The sequence below is a fragment of the Diabrotica undecimpunctata genome, chromosome 5 (assembly GCF_040954645.1).
Source record: "Diabrotica undecimpunctata isolate CICGRU chromosome 5, icDiaUnde3, whole genome shotgun sequence".
NCBI lineage: Eukaryota > Metazoa > Arthropoda > Insecta > Coleoptera > Chrysomelidae > Diabrotica > Diabrotica undecimpunctata.
In genome coordinates this window covers 3,856,837-3,875,099 of record NC_092807.1, presented here as the reverse complement: position 1 = coordinate 3,875,099, position 18,263 = coordinate 3,856,837, and the positions used below count along the sequence as shown (strand labels likewise).

Sequence of the window (18,263 nt, the reverse complement as noted above, 5' to 3'; positions counted from 1 at the left end):
TTCAAAATTTGGACGTACAATTAAACCTAGGGTACGCCTTAATCTTTAAGGGGAAGGTGTTTGACATTAATGTAAGATAGGCTTAACGTAAACCTGGTAACTATGTCAAATATGTCAATGTCAAGTCAATACCACTTCCCAACGGCGACAATGGGCGACATGATCATGTTGTAATGTATGAATATTATTAATATATGTTCAGCCAATACAGTAGTTTAATTGAGACCTTATTAACATACTTGAAACACAACTTTGTTTCTATTCTTTTTAATCGTAAAATGGAAAATAAAAAAGTTATTAACAAAAATAACTAAAAGTTTTTGATAAAATTTTTTTTGGGCCTTATAACTTTTTTTTAAACATCATCCGTGGAGAATATCAACATTTTCTTCGCCTGGAGGACGATACAAGAACCAAATAGATTATATTCTTGTCACTAAACGATGGAGGAGCTTAATAATCAACGTAAAGATAAAACCAGCTGCAAACTGTGGTTCCAACCACAAAATGTTACAAGCAGAATTTCGCATTAAGTTACACAGCAAAACAATCACAAGTAAAAGACAAAAACCGATTCCAAAACACCCGGAAAAGTTTAGAGAAGCATTAGCAGAAGCTGACCTTCTAAGAAGAATACACAAAGAAATGGATCACTGAAGCCATCAACAATACTAATCCTAAAGACAAAACAGTTAGGAAAAAACATTGGATGACTGAAGAGACTCTCAATCTTGTAGAAGAAAGACGAAAACGGCACACCAAATTCAAAACAAAAAGAAATAGAGATATGCATCATATATATAACTATAAAACACTTGTACAGAAGCGACAAAAATAATTATATTAAAAACATATATGTACAACTAGAGGAACATGCTGACCGCCAAGAATCTAAAGAACTTTTCTCAAAAGTCAAGTATCTAGCGAGAGAATTCAAACAGCAGACACAGATCATCAAAGATACTAGTGGAAATACCATAACAAACCCAGACGGTATCGCAGAGGTGTGGAAACAATATTGCAAAATACTATTCTCTAAAAAGACCCAGATAATAATAGAGAGAAAAGAAGTTATGAAAAAAAACCTCAAATATTGAAATCAGAAATTGAGGCGGCAATTAAAAAGTTAAAATTCAGAAAAGCAAAAGGAGAAGATGGAATAACAGTTGAAACACTCAAAGAAATGGGAGAATTAGGAACGGAAGTAATGCTTATAAATTGCAATGAGATCTGAAATACTTGAAAGTGGCCAAATGACTGGGGTAAACTCACGTCCATTCCCATATATAAAACAGATTGCAGTAATTACTGTACTAAACAGATTGCAGTAATTACCGCATTGATATCTCACGCGAGTAAAGTACTTCTAACCATCATCAATGAAACACTCAAATCAATTCTCTTACTATAATTTCAACAAGAACAATGCGAATTCGTCCCAGGTAGAGGAACAAGAGAACAGATCGGCAACATCCAAACTCACAAAAATTTGGAAGAACACTGACATCCATCACAAAAAACACAAAATTATGGCTTGTTGTTCGAGCATTGATATTTCCTCCTGAAAAAAGCCGATTTAAACTGTATAAGGCATTTGAAATGTAGGTTTAAAGTAGAGTGTTGCGCATACTATGGACCCCCATCGCACAAATAACTCAATTTCAGCAGAACTTAACATAAAAACTAGACTCATCACAACTATCAACAAAAATATACTGAGATATTTTGGACATATAACTAGAAGAAGAGAAGGCATGGAGCCAATGATAGTTGAAGGTAAAGTAGCAGGTAAAAGATCCAGAGGAAGATCTCCAGTACGATGGTCGGACCAAATAAAGGACATGACTGGTTACTCATTCTCCTAAGCAAAACAACACGCGAGAGATAATTGGACAGAAATAGCCAAAGAAATTACATGACACTAGTACATCCTTATGAAGGAGAAAATATAAAGGAGAAAGAGGAACTTTTTGTCTGGTCATTTTACCATAAACTGAAAACAGAGCAATATTATACGAGGAGTTTCTAAGAAAAAAATAATTTGCACTACAAATTTATTTAATTTCTCTGGGTTTTACAACACTCCGAAGTGTTCTTGAAAACTCGTAAGAATACGATAAAAACGAACCATTAGGCTTAGTTTTCTATCTTTTTTAAGCCCTTCTATCTATTCGGATTGCCGAATATAGGCCTCTCCCAATTCTCGCCATTCATCTCTGTTGTTTGTAAGATGTTTCCAACATTGGTCCTGCAGTTCTTTTAATATCGTCGCTCCAGCGCATTTGCGGTCTTTCTCGTGGTCTTTTTTACTTCATATGGCCACTAATTCCCGATTTCTTTATTCCACCGGCTGTCCTTAAGACGTTCGTTATGTCCAGCCCATTTCCATTTCAGTTTAGCTGCCTCTTCGACAGCATCTTTTACTTTTGTTCTATTACGAATGTCTTCATTGGTTTTATGGTCTTTGAGTGAAATACCCAGCATCTGTCGTTCCATAGCTCTCTGAGTTTTTCTGATGTCCTCCATGTTTATTTTAGTAAATGTCCAGGTTTGAGCTCCATATGTAAGTACAGGTAGGATACAGGAATTAAACACTTTGGTTCGCAGTCTTTGCTTATTTTTACACGTCTGTTTTCTATTACATATTTTTTATTCATATAATTTATCATTTTGTTAACATTCCTATGTTATTAGTTTATTATTGACCTTTTTCCCGACCAACTATGAGGTGGAGTCTGGAGTCCCGTTTTTAAGTGATATCCACATTAATCCTAACCCACGGACAATTTCCAGGAGAGATAATATTGATCCTAATTATATATTTCAAAAGTTGTTTTTCAGCTATTGTTTTTATTTTTTTTGATGGTCTAGACTGCGGTTTGGGTTCTAATTCAGCATCGAAGGTGAATGCTTGCGGAAGAACGGGAATGTATTATACTTTGGAATTGTTTTGTTTTTAGCAATGAATGTTCTTAATTTTTTTTTGGAACTTCATCTCAGACTTTAAATAAAATATACAAAAAAATTAAAAAACAATCCTTCTTTAAGGCAATAATACTTTCTAATGTTCAACTTTTTAATCGATTATGGTAGTAACAATTTTGACCTATACGAAAATCCAAATTTTTATCAATAATTGTTTTATTAACATCCTGAAGCCATTAAATACCTATGATAATAACACCTACCTTTATCAGCAAGTATTTCTTCAGCTTCATCTTCCTCAGCTCCAAAATCGCGAAGTAAGCTCCTGTGGTTAAAGTCCTGTTGGTTTTTCCTATAGTATTCGGGAGTAAAGCCTTGCTGCAAATCAAATATGAGGTAAATTTTAGTTATTTAAATTTTAAGATTCAGGAATATCTTGTTGGAAAATCATAAGAAATAACAGTAAGGAGATATGTGAGATACATTATAAAAATACCTTAAAGTAATATTGATAATTCATATACGACTTAATAAACAGATACTACTCGCTTATCAACATTTTAAATATATTCTGATATTGGGATGCAAATATGGTGACTGAAACCAAGAGTTCTAGATTTGCATTGCCTGGAGTGTATGCCAGAATCAAGTACAACAAAAAAGTATTATCGACACAATCTTCAAGTACAGTAACTCAGAAAAAATTATAATAGATCATAATAGATTATCTTGTTGACAACCATCCAGCAGTTTAGTGTTAACTGGTCTTCCGACCCAAGATCATGGGAATTTGAAGATAGTTGGGGAGACCATACTCACTTTCATAGATTTTGCATGTTCGAAGGAGGGTTTTAGAATGAACTTTACCAAAACTAAGTTTATGACAAATATGGTCCCCCAATAACCATTTAACTATTCAAGGCAATGTGGTAGAACTGGTGGAGAAACATACGTATTTGGATCATAAAATAAGTATCCAGACCAATTATTTGGACAAAGAAGTCCAAAGAATAATTATTTCAGCGAGGGCAGCCTTTGGAAAATTGCGAGACACACATATTAATTAGCCTCAAAAGAAAAGTATTTAACCAATGCGTATTACTGGTCATGACCTATAGGGTGGAAAATATGACTCTAACTAAGACTATGGCTTTAAAATTGAGAATGAAACAGAGACGAAGACGAATGGTACTGTCTATGCTGGGAGGACGAGTATTGTTGATGTTATGGAACGCATAGCAGAACGGAAATGGAACTGAACAGGCTATATAGCGAGAATGCACAACTCACGATGGACAAGTAAAATTACAAATTGGAGGCCAAGGGCAGACAAACGTAGCAGGGGAAGATTACCGACACGTTAGGCTGAAAACATCAGGCGTATCACCAAAAATTGGCAACAAAAAGCACAAAATCGTAAAGAATGAAGGAGTTTAGTTTAGTGGACGTGATAAATGAAGGCTGGATGATGATGATAATGATGAATTGGGGAGTAGTACAAGAACTGTTGGCTAAAGAGGTTGTAGCGTAAGGTTTTGATAGTTTAATTATGCTAAAGTTGAATATAGAATTTAAATATTTTTCACTCCAATTTATACTGTACTTACGTTATCATCTATCCTCATATCAGCTCCTAAATGAACTAATAAATTGTAATAGTGTCCGTTATCATTTAATACAGCAGCATAATGTAAAGGAGTTCTACCTTCATCATCTACCATTTGGAGGGTTTCAGGGAACCTCCCTGCTAGATACCTTACAATGCTAGTATTACCAAATGCTACTGCTACATGAAGTGGTGAAGCACCTGCAAATAAAAGTGAGGTAAATGAGAAAAACATATGAAGACCACACGGAAGAAAGGCGAAATGTCAATTTTTGATTATTTTTTGTTCAGAGCAGCAATATGTAGGTTTTTAGTAGTAGTTTTATGTGAGTCGTTCAAACATGGGAAAAAGACGAATCCTCATAGCTTAAAACACGTTATAAAATTCTTCGTACAGGGAAGAAAGGCGAATGGTCCTCGCGTAAATCCGAGAAAGGTGGAATGTCAGTGCTTGTCGGACGTCGGGGGAGTACACGCCGCATTTTGTTTACTAAAAACGTTTACTTTTCGATTAGCCTTCATTAAATAAAGTGCGTGTTATTGTGTTCTAAAATGACGGATAGTGAAAGAGATGATACGTGTCGCGAAAAAAACACTAGAAAAAGGAAAATTACAGGTCGAATAAATGAAGTAATGAAGCGGTTAAGACAACAGAGCCATGAAACAGGTGACGATTGTCAATGTAAGAGACTTAAGTGTTTCAAAACAGTAGATCAACAAAATCGATCAAACATTATAAACAATTTTAACCGTATGGGGCGTGATGAACAAAATATTTACTTGGCAGGCCTAATAACGTTAATGCCCGTAAAGCAAAGAAGAGCCCGAGATGAAGCTACATCAAGATTGCATGATGCAACGTATTCTTTTAGAGTTAGAATAACGACTGACGATAAAACTACTGACGTCCCAGTTTGTTTTAAAGCTTTTCTAAGCCTTCATGGCATTGGTCGGAAGAGGCTTGAAAATATTCAAAAAAGTTTAAAAGCTACTGGTAGTGCACCAATTGACAAACGCGGAAAAAATCCAAAAAAACACGCATTAACAAAACAACAGCTAGATGAAGTTATTGAACACATAAAGCGTTTTAAAGGAAGAGAAAGCCATTATAGTAAAAATAAAACTAAGAAAATGTACCTTCCGGATGACTTAAATATTAAGAAAATGTACACTATGTACAAATCCGATAAGGGCGCTCCTTTGTCTTACGAAACATATCGACAAATCTTTAATAAGCATTTTAACATTAGCTTCAGCTATCCGCGGAGTGATACGTGTAGTGCTTGCGATCATTTCTTGGCTGAACTTAAGGTCCTTCACAATAAACTGAATGAAACAATTGATGCCTCTGAAAAACAAAAGATAGAAGTTGAGATAAAACGAATAACTTTGTCAAATAGCCTACACAAATCCAAAGCGGAAGCATTTTATGAAATAAAGAGAAGGGCAAGGAAAGCAGCAATGCAGAATGTTAACTGTGAAGCAGTATCTATGGATTTTGAAAAAAATTTATCCACTCCAAATATTCCGACCAACGACGTCTACTATAAGAGACAACTGACGCTTCACTCCTTTAATATTCATGTATTGTCAACAGGAAATGCTACATTTTATTGTTTTCCAGAAACCATAGGAGGCAAAGGTTCAAACGAAGTAGTGTCATTTCTGCACCATTTTATCTTTGTTCAGCTTGATCTGTCAGTTCGTCACCTCCACATATTCTGTGATTCATGTGGCGGCCAAAATAAAAACTTCACTGTTTTCCGTTATCTTCACTATGTAGTTAATACTGCAAAAAGGTTGGACTCAATCAAAGTAACCTTCCAATACGAGGTCATTCTTACATGGAGTGCGATCGAGATATGGGTGTGATAAACCAAAAAATTATGCTGAACTTCCTGAGGATTGGTACACGGAAATTAGATCATGTCGAGTAAAACCAAATCCGTTCGATGTCGTAGAGGTCGATCAATCACTTATAAGAAACTGGTTACTATTCTTGGACAAAATTTACATAACTAAACCAACATATAAATCAAGACCAATCAGAGAACTCGAAATATTGAAAGATTATCCACGCCTTTTCAAACACCGAGATTCCTATAATGGACAATGGGAGACGTCAATTATACGCAAACCATTTACAAATTCCGATGAGGTGCAACTACCCGAGAGCCAGTTTATTTTGCCACCAAAATTATATACAGGTGAGTTCGTTTTAAAAATTCCCTTCCTTTTCTCTTTTTTCATAGAGATGTTTTTTAGAGCTAAGGAAAATTTCTAAGGAAAAATTTAACGATCTGGTCCACTTGAGTCAGTTTTGCACATCTGAAAGGGCTGGATCGTTCTATAGAGGCTTACCTTACAACAAAAACAACAAAAACGTAGACAAAATGAGGAGAAAATAATAAAAGCTAGACAAATGAAGATCAGAAAAAAAATTGTTGTCATATATTTCGCTTTTTTCCCGTGTTTGTAGTGACTTGTGTTTACATAAAGCAATGTTTCTAAGTTTTGTGTTTTATTTTAAATTCCGTTGATTAAATAATACGTTACAAAATAAGTATGAAGACTACTTAAATAAAGAAGTACGCAAAATATTTAATTGTATGATGATGTTTAGGGTTTGAAAGTTAAAAATTCAATTTTCTCGAATTAACCTCTTTGTGACATTTCGCCTTTCTTCCGTGTGGTCTTCATATGTATTGGGTTTTCCAGTAGAAACTTCTGAACTTTGGCAGTTGGTAGCGGCTTTTCTGATGAAGAAGGCACTTGAAGAAGAAGACATGACTGAGCCAATTAAGATAATTTAAAAAATTAAGGTTAAGTATTAAAAGAGATAATATTTCTGTCTACATAAAGCGATTATTAAAAAACTTAATTGTCTACATCGTACCTTTAGGTGATATGCTGTCTTTGGCAATAGCAAATTTACGCCTGTCTAAAGCTGCTTGTAGATCCCGTAAACTTCCTGATCTGGCTGCTTCATGAATTCTATGTATCTTTGACTAAAATCAATAAATGTATTTATTAAGCAGTTATTCAAACGTTAAATACAACTTTATGGTTCCCAAAAACTAAATATTTTATAATATAAAACGTCCGAAGGAATATAAAATATGTTTGTATCGAGGAAAATTAAGAATAAGTATATTGGACTCAACTAATCTCTACTGGTGGGTTACTAGAGGGGCGGAGGAACAATGATTAATGGCACTAAAAAAACTGAAATCTTTAAACCGTGTAACAATAGGTGTAACATGATCACTGAATAAAAGAGCTGGTTCATAGGGTGTATTATTAAAAGATTAGAGAGTATCACGATACATATTAAGAAGATATTTGAAGAAAAAAAAATCGGTTGCCTGTAAAGTCGGTTTTACGGGCGAAGATTTTACGTGACAACGTCTTTTTCTCGGTAGAATATTTATTGATATGAATATTATTAAATTGCACAATAGGAACAAGGAATTGAATGAAAATAAGAATTGCACAAATTTTAACTATAGAAATATATTTTGTTTACTAAAACATTGTACATGTAAACTTAAACTTAACTAATTTCTATTTGAGTGATTTCGTTGAGGATAGGACGATGATAGGAGAAATATGAAATGAAAGGAAGTGTTTCTGCTGTAATGTGTCTTGAACGCCAAGAACGCTCGAGAAAGACAGAGACACAAGCACGGAAGCACGCACCGATTCAACGCGCCTAATTCTCTAGTGCTGCGCGCGCAGCGGACCGATCATCTTTGAGTGGGAGAGAGACGCAAGGCATTCGCCGGTCCGGCGGGCCTCTCTCTCGTTCGGTGACTCACTGTAACAGACGTTAGCGGGCGTTACACTTTTTCATGAATGACTCCGAGCCACAACCTAATTTAAGACGTTGTCACGTCAAAAATAAATGTAGAAAATACTTAAGAGATCTTAGAGTAGAAATTAAATAAATTAGAAAATATGCTGGCCGAATGGAGAAAAGTATGACACCAGTAAAAAACTGAAAATTTTTGAAAGACAATTTTTACCGAGAATCTATAGAGAAAAATCGGAAGGAGAGTTTTTGCTAAAAAAACACGAGTTAACTATTTTATAGTTAGCTATGACTGTGAGAAAAGAACGATAGAAAACCTGGAATTGGAGAATTGGAAAAAGGATTCCGATGACGAAAGCAAAGATGGAATCAACAAGAAAAAGTAGATCATTAGAGTAGTCAATAATCTGGCAGAATAATTTAAAACTGAAGGATATTACCAAGAAACCTAAAAAGATGAAAAAAATTAAGATATATACAGGGTGAGTCATAATTATTGGGACATAGACTAAGGACAGTTTATTTGGACCAAAATATGGCTATTGGGCCAAATATGCCTTAATAAAATGTTGCCGAGAAAAAAGATACAAGGTGTTAAAGTTAATTTTTGTTTTTCGTTTTTTGCTAATAGTTTCCCTGTATATTTATATATTGCTATCAAAATTGGCACAGAGGCATAATCTTAGACAAGAAATAGTATTTTATTTACAATTCCACTATCAAATACCAAACTAATAAACAAAGTTGCAACTAACGTAAGGTTTCCGTTTTGACGATAAATCAAAACTAAACACACTTTAACTTAAAAGAACTCACAAAAACTCAAACTAAATGTTTTACATGGTCTCCTCCGATTTCTATGCCTTTTCTAATTCTTTTTATAAAGGATTTTCGGACGTTAAAAAAAATATTATTCTGTCCCCTTATAAGATTAGCTGCATTTTGAATGTATCTCCAAAGTTCGTCTCGTGTATTAATTTCATTGTACTCAGGACTTCTTGGTGGCCATTGAAAATCACTGCCCCTGCTAATCCATCGTTGAGGAAATACGTCATTAAGATGATTTCTAACAGCTAATGAAAAATGAGGTGGCGCTCCATCCTGCATAAACCACATTTTTTTTCTTACATCCAGTGACAGATCATCTAATATATCACTAAGAGTATTTTCCAAAAAAAATAAATAAGAATCTCCATTTAAATTCGGAGGAAAAACATAAGGCCCAAGTAGTTGGTCGCCTATAATGCCACACCAAATATTCAATTTAAACTCATGCTGAAAATGTCTAGCTTTAGTATCATGCGGGTTTTCTTCTTCCCGATAATGACCATTTCGCCAATTAAAAACCCCTTGTCTGGTAAAAGTTGCTTCGTCGGTGAACATAATATTCTTAATAAAGTGTCTGTCATTGCGATGTTTATTCAGAATACGTTGGCAAAACTGTAACCGTCGTGGAAGATCTGTTGGAAGTAAATTTTGAACAGGAGTGAAGTGATAAGGATGGAGGTTCTCTTTTTTTAGAATTCTAATAATAGACGACTGACTTACTCCTGTTGCTGCTGATAGATGTCGTGAACTTATTTCAGGATTTTCATCTACTCGAACCAAAAGTTCATCTTCTTGATTAGGTGTGATTTGTTTCGGTCGACCACCCCGATTTTTAGTGTGAAATGACCCAGTTTCACCTAAACTACGATATAATCTTGCAAAAGTTTTGTGATTTGGTTGCCTTCTGTTTGCGTATAACATTCCATACCTTCTGGCTGCCGAGCGACCGCAAAAAATTTCTTGTGCGTATACGCAAATCATATCTCGCATTTCTTCATTAGTAAAATGATTGTGACGAGGCATTTCAATCAAAAAAAGTAATGATTACTTTTAAAAAATGCAACATTACACTACACTGTCACATCAAAAATAATTTACTCTGAACAAATGACATTTACCAACAACAATTATCTGACAGTCCAAAGCATACTTTTCATAAATGAAATAATATTTGAAATCCTTTTTTAAGACTCTAAGCAGTTCGACTGCGTTTTTATCGAAAACGGTTGAAATTATCATGTTTAAACAAGAGTACCAATTTTACGTAAAAATGATGTTTACGTCATATTTTCTAATAAAAATTACTAAAAAGTTTCATCAGAAAAAGTTTAGACTTAATTTGATCATTAGGAATGATCCACGTGGCGCCCTCTATGACAAAACGTAAAATTGTAAATAAAATACTATTTCTTGTCTAAGATTATGCCTCTGTGCCAATTTTGATAGTAATATATAAATATACAGGGAAACTATTAGTAAAAAACGAAAAACAAAAATTAACTTTAACACCCTGTATCTTCTTTCTCAACAACATTTTATTAAGGCATATTTGGCCCAATAGCCATATTTTGGTCCAAATAATCTGCCCTTAGTCTATGTCCCAATAGTTATGACTCACCCTGTATGTCAAGAATTAACAAGTTTTAAAATTAAGTATGATTATTGATTGATAGTATTAAAGCCAAGTTTTAGTAAAAAAGATCTTCGTTAAGTGAAAAGGTTGACTTACCATGTATGTCGGAACGTTCTCTAAAAAAGTCTGCAACTCTGGGTTATCACTGGTCATGCCAACTAATCTGTCCCCTTCGCCGTTAAGTACCATTGCAGCCAACTGCTCCATATTACCGGTTTCCACTAAAACTTTAACGTCTTCATTATTGTCCGACGTTCTAGGTTCATTCATACCTTCGTTGTCCATTGGATCGATTTCATCTTCACCGTGAACTACTCCCTCTATTATCCCTTCTCCGTCTTCTACAGGCGGTAGCTTTTCTGATGTTTTGCTGCTAGGTCTGGACTTGTCTTCAATGTGACTGGAAGAAGGTCGAGATTTCACGCTGTTTGGTCGAGTTGTTGCTTCTTTTGAGCTATTTGGACGGGTTGTATTACTTGCCGGTCTAGATTGAGACTTTTCTTTCTCTTTACCATCTTCTTGTTCTGGTTCTTTTTCTTCCTCAGCTTCAGTACCATTATTGTTGCTATCAATAACTTCTTCTTCTTTATCTTCAGCCCCTTCCACCTCTGGTTCATTTTTGTCTTCAGTCTCTTCAGAATTGTTGTTGTCCGGTGCAGGATCCTCTTCTTTCGAATCTTCTGGTTCTAGTTCTTGTTCTTGTTCTGGTTCTGGTTCATGTTCTGGTTCTACAGGTCCTGGTGATGAAGGCGTTGGTTCTTCCTTAACGTCTTCAGCCTCTGGTTCCATTTTAGATTCTTCTGGTTCAGGTTCTTCTTCAGACTTCTCAGGTTCTTGTTCTTCTTTGGGCGGGTCGGGTTCTTCAGGATCGGTGGAAGCTTCAGGGGTTTCTTCTTTTTGTTCTTCGTTGATTTCTTCAGGTTCGTGGTTGCCATTTTCAACTGAAAAATATACAACGATTAATATTGAAGTTATAAATACTTCTTAAATTATTAAGATCATTTAGAATTTCGGAATCAAAATTAAAAAAATTAAATTTAAAAAGTTTTATTCCTACCAGGTTCATCTGCTGATCCATTCTCCGTACCATCATGTCCATTAGTTGCGTTTTCAGACTCTTCATCGTTGCTCTTATGTAAAATACCCTCAGCTTTTTTAACGCCGTTTTGGATCCAGTTCATAGATGGTGAAGATGTTAGCATATTCCAGTCAAAGTTGGCAGCCAATGATTCTTTAGCTGATCTTGGACAATCCGGAACGACGTTTAGTAGTTTTGAGTCGATTTCAGAATGGCGGGTTTTGTAATATGCAGCAGTTTTTTGTTTCTGTGAAAAGTAAATATGTTTGTTAATGTTTTTTGTTTACTGAAATATGTGTGTTTTGGATAAATTTCGAGTCGGTAAACAATTAACCAATACCCGTACGTCGACGAAATCGACGAAATCGATTTCACGTCGCTCACAAGAAGTCGGCTTTTCGTAGACCATAACTTCGTCTAATGCATTTGTAAAAAGTCACTGTTTAGTGTGAATTTTGAGCTGATGGCATCACCGCTCCATATTTCTTTGTGAACGAAGTTATTCAGGCCATCAGCGTTAACGGCAATCGCTATAGATAGAAGATTATATACTTTTTTTTGGCCTAAATTGGATGATATGGACACCAACGATGTGTGGATTCAACAGCGATTTAAGAACATGGTTAGCTTATGCGTAGATGATGTAAACTAGCTACCGAGATCGTGCGATTTGACCACTTTATTGTGGGTTTTTCTTAAGTTGTAGCTCTATGGGAATAAACTACAAACCACAGTGGTCTTTGAAGTAAATATAATCCATGTCATCGAGATGTCATATTCTATACAAAATAGAATCTTTTATGCCTTTCAAACGAAAAAAAAAATTTTGTTTTATTAAAATTAAAAAATTGGAAGAACTTAATTTAAAAGCCCGTATAAGTTATATAGGTAATGTTACTTACATTATCCAAGGCAGATTCATCAGCTCCATGTTCTATGAGAAAGTTCATCATGTTGCCATCATCTTTTAACAGTGCTGCGTAATGTAGAGGTGTTCTTCCTTCGTTATCAACAGAATTGACACTTTCAGGGTACTCTTGTATGATGAATTCAGCGATATCTTGTTTGTCCAAACCGGCAGCCTGAAAATCAGTAAAATAAATTTAGATCAAATATAAAAATTGTTGAATACCTCCATTGTTCGCAGAATCTAGAACGAAATGAGATTTACCAGAAGAGTGAAAAGCAGTTAAAGATAAAGTTTAAGATGCAGTTAAAGTTAAAAATGCAGGTAAAAAACTGACCAGAAACAAATCACCCGGAATAGATAATTTCCTAGCTGAACTATATAAAGAAGATGGCCATGATACCATAATGGCATTACAGCAGCTTATAAAAGAAATATGGACACAGAAATCCCTCCCCAATGACTGAAATATTGGAATACTTGGCACCATAAACAAAAACGAGATATCTTTGAATGTTCCAACAACAGAGGAATTACGCTTCTAAATGCAGCGTATAAAATATTTTTCACAGTATTATGTCACCGTATGGCACCGTATGGCACCATATGCAGAATTAATTAATATTGTTGGGAGAACAGAAAACGCTGTACGGGAGGCGTATATAAATAGCATTAAAAGAATCAGCTACAAAAATGGGTTTTAATAATAAACACCAACAAAATGAAGTATATGGAAATAAGCCCGCAACCATTTTTAGATATAGAAGAAGCATTTAATAATGTTACCACCAGCTCTTTGATAGGGGCTATGAGTAGACGAAGCGCACCTGCGGTAATATGCAGATGAATAAGGGCATCCCTGGAGAAAGGACAGTAATGTCCACTCTAGAGAATAGGACAGTAATCCACAGATTAATGTGGATGGAACAAAATGACCTAGCTAGAAAAACGCATCTTAATAGACAAATTGGTCAGAGAAGAAGATAAAGACCCAGAACAAGGTGCCTGGATAACATCGATGAAGACATGAGAAATATGGGAATACGTGCTTGGCGAAGGAAGGCGATGGATAGGGACGACCGGAGAGAAATTCTTGAGAAGGACCCACGCAGGGTTGCCAAGCCACAATGATGATGAGGATGTGAAAGGCATTACATTGATGGACCAAGAAATGAATGCATATCTAATTGATCAATGGAAAAATAAGAGAATACTGATTGCTGGAATTTTTTAAAGAAAATGCGCAAGCTTTGAATGGGACATAACTACAACTTGACAATTTATTAACAGGTCGAAGAAAGTTATGCATCAGATTATGGTATTGTAAACAAATTTCTGTAGAAATTTAAATAAAAAACTTATTAGACGCAATAAAAAATATCACATTATACTTCACCTTTGACATATTATATCACTCCTCGTGCTAATAACGTATGCAGTTTGCATAAAATTGTTTTTTTACAGTAATTAAGAGGTGAACTTGAAAAATAATTAAAATGTTAAAAATTATTATGATTCGGGATCACGAAAGATGGCGATTTGCATCCCTCTATTACCTACTTTAATTATTCTGACTTAAAAGTTGATATGACGTGACCTAATTAGAGATCTCTAAACTGTTATCGATTTATAAATGAAAGTATAATGATAACAAAACGCGCAAAGGGCTAATAGTACGAACAGACTATTGTATATTATTTTTTGATGAGCCATATAAGGGTCAGGTGAGAAGTTTTCAGCAGGTATTGTTTTCATCAGCTGTAGATTTTATCAATATAATATTGTGGTCTCCGACGATGATTATTTGTTGGAAAATGATGATAAAAATAATGAAAATAGTGGCATTATGAAACATAATAAATACAAAATTGGTTAGTGTATGTGTCTATAAATTCTTTATCGATTTATCACCAAATTTGTGCATAAAAGTCTGCAGAAATCAAGTGTTTGGGCAAAAACAAAAATATCCTGTTGTCGGATAGTGAGAAAACTAAATGACAAATATGATAAACGAATTACTTATATTTTTATATAAAACATAACAATTATTAATTATTTACAACAAGTTATTGTAAATTTAAGTGTAAATGATCCATTGCCATGTTTGCCAACAAAATTGTTCTAAAAATATCGTAAAATATTTTCCAAAAATTGTTTAAACAATTTACACAATTAATTAAATATTAAATTTATTAGCAAAATCCATATTCGTAATATACCTAAAGATTATATAGATATTAAAAAAAACGGGTGTGGCAGTCCAGTGGGACTGCCGGTAGAAGTTATATTTCTATACACGCGTTCGCCGTTACAAATTTATATGGGCGTCAATCTGCACAATCATTACATATGTAATGCTATAGGTAAGAGAGAGCAGAAAGAGAAACAGAATTAGGTATATAGGTATATGGTGCATCGTTTGTTGTATATAAATAACATTTGACCTCTAATAGGAGTATAGTAAATGAAGGATTAAATCAATATTTTGATAAAAATGTATATTTTTATTTTCATATATGTATAAAAGGAGTTGAATGCAAAAAAATTTTTTTACACAAACTCTGTAGTAAAATTCATTGTTTATTTTGTTATTAATATAAAAATACAATACAGTACACCGCAACATAATTCAATATAATAATACAATACAAATTAAAATGCAACATTCATAAGTATTTAAAAATGACGATATGCATAACTTACTTATGCATATGTTTAATTTACCATGATAATAATACTAATAAAAAAATAATAATAATATTAATAAATAATAAATATATTTACAAAAAGAACATTTTTATTCTCGAGAGAGAAAGAGACAGAAAATATATCTTCTGTATCTCTCTTACCTATATCTTACATATGTAATGACTTTGCTGATTCACTCCCATACAAATTTCTATCGTCGCACACGCGTATAGAAGTATAACTTCAAAAACGAAATAAGTCCCACCCAAACAACTCTTTTCTGAACCTTAAAACTTGAATTACTAAATTTTTAGGTAACTGAACTAAGCCTCAGCTTTATTAATAAACCAGACTATAAGCTGCTGGATGCAAAATATCACCGATCGTACAAAGTAGCGACATATTATAGACAAAATATTGAAAACACTTCTCTAATTTCTACATATACTAACGACGACATTCACAACGTTGTCATTAAACTCGAAAACGTAACCACCTCCAGTATGCAACCCTCTAGACCTTGGTCAGTCTTAGGTATTTAAATACGACCCAACTCTGGTATATACGTTGAAGATTACAACAGTTATCATCAACAGTGGAAGGTACACATACAATGATGCAGATAGCAATGCACTAGTAAAATGAACAGAAGACGAACACGTACACTTTGTATTAAAAGCTAATAACCCATCTAGGTTTAGATTAATCGCTTACAGGCAAGAATATAATCATGACCTGTATTTCGTCTGGACTTTATGTATGGTCAATACCGTCTTGTCATAATAGAGATAGTAACTCAAATCTATATATCACTTCTACTCGTCATCTAAGATGAAAATTTAAAAGAGCCAGTTGGATTGGTTTCTAAACAACACTTTTTCTACAGTTTCTCTTTACCTTGTATTTTTTGGGGGGGATTTCATTTTATCATCTCAAGATCTTTACAGATGACATTCCTAAGGTTTTGCAAGAACTTCAATTACAATTGCTCTAATAGTATCTAAGTTACCACAAATTGTATTATGACCATGTTTAACTTATTTGTTTCTTTATTTTTGTCCTGACTACACCTTCTATCTCCACTTTTTACCTTCACAATTTGATTTTTCCCTGTCCTTTTTTTATATCTTGGTTTCATTTTGCTTTTACTTTAATATCCAGCCCAATTAACTCATTTTGTTACTTGCAGCAGTACGAGTATGTTACGCCCTTTTAATTAAGGAGTATATTTCATCAGGAAGAATTAGTGTCACTTTAAGATCATATAAGAATTAAAATGGTGCAGTAAAGTAATTTTCAGAAGGAACGATTTTCTTTCTGAAAGGCTCTCAGGTCTAGACACGTCCTGAGACAAATCAATGATTAATTTGGACTTTAAATCAGATAAATTTATTCTTAGCATCGGACAAAACCAGATAAAATTCAATAAGCTTAAGATTTATTAAAGTCAAAATTGTGTTACTAAAGTAGAAACCCTCAATTTAGAAGAGTGATATCATAGTTTAAACGCGGAATATCCTCAAATTTAAATGTACACAGCGGCCCTCGAAAACTGCCTGTTTTCTCGATTGCAATTTGCGTTTCCTCATAAGAAATTACAGAATATATAAAGTAGTATATTTATTTGTGCTTCTCTATAGTAGACTTGACCAGAAGTTGTCGTACAATGTAGCCAATTCTTGTTCACAAGTAGTAATTATGGTCATACAAAACCTGTATTCTTCCATGCAGCGATTATTACCGTCATAAAAATATAAAAAACCTGATTTTTTCAATAGTAAAAATTAAGCACAAAATTGCAATGAAATAAATTTTATTTATATGTTCCGTTTCGTTACATATTTAAATTTATAAAATAAAAATCGATATTTTAAAACAATATTTTTCAATCGTTTTGCAACTTTGGAATTAGCGACGGAATTCCGTTTCAATTCAGATCCACAGAAAGCCGTAAGACTAGTTTTTGTCGAGCGAGTGCCCATCAACAATAGGTTATTTACTATGGCGTTTCTGAGGGTAGGGTATTTTATGCGATAAGTTTGTGTTATTGATAAAACGTGTTATTGATAATACGAGTGTTATAGCTTGTCGTTTTATAGTAAATTTTTAGTTATATTCTGTAATTATTTGGTTTGAGTTTTATTAGAGTTGGACGAAAAACCGAGTTGTTCCAAGAGAAGACTGCAAAATTCTGATGTTGACTCCAAAAATGAAATGCCGCAAAAGAGACGGAAAATGTTAACGTCCGAAGAGAAGGTAATAATACGAAACGTTTATGAAGGAATTGTCGGCAGAAAAATGGAATTAAATGTTAGCCAAGCGGTCGACATTTGTAGCAGTTTAACAAAAGTATCCGTTAGCTGTATTTATCGTGTACTTAAAAATACATCGGAAAATAAAAAGCAAGAAAAAGGTAAAACTAGAGGTAGGAAAAGCATTGTTTTGGATGACGAGACAAGTAATATTATACGTCGAAAAATTCATTCATTTTATTTTCGGAGTGAAATTCCAACACTGAAAAATATTTCTCAAGAGCTCGAAAACGATGACTCCTTACCCAAGATATCTCGTAGAGTCTTAACCAGGACCATGCGTGAAATGAACTTTCGATATGTAAAACTCAACAGAAAAAGTATGCTATTAGAAAAAAATAAAATTATTGTGCGGAGAAGAAAATATTTAGAAGAAATACGCAAAATTCGCAGCACTGGACGCAAAATATGTTATTTGGATGAAACCTAGATTAACCAAGGTTGGAAAAGGTCATACAGTTGGAAAAGTTTGGCA

General features: G+C 34.0%; 1 protein-coding gene across 4 annotated transcripts in view; it reads right to left on the bottom strand.

Annotated features, from left to right (window-relative positions):
• LOC140440990 (uncharacterized) overlaps positions 1 to 18,263 on the bottom strand; it is a 141,497-nt gene that overhangs the window by 35,791 nt on the left and 87,443 nt on the right. For 3 of the 4 annotated variants that reach the window (XM_072531356.1, XM_072531358.1, XM_072531359.1), the window contains 6 exons: positions 12,784 to 12,963; positions 11,861 to 12,128; positions 10,900 to 11,744; positions 7,428 to 7,539; positions 4,533 to 4,732; positions 3,189 to 3,303 (listed from right to left, as the gene is read on the bottom strand). In XM_072531356.1, coding sequence (XP_072387457.1) covers positions 3,189 to 3,303; positions 4,533 to 4,732; positions 7,428 to 7,539; positions 10,900 to 11,744; positions 11,861 to 12,128; positions 12,784 to 12,963 — 1,720 coding nt within the window. The remainder of the gene's footprint in view (positions 1 to 3,188; positions 3,304 to 4,532; positions 4,733 to 7,427; positions 7,540 to 10,899; positions 11,745 to 11,860; positions 12,129 to 12,783; positions 12,964 to 18,263) is intronic. The other variant, XM_072531357.1, reaches the window with a different exon arrangement.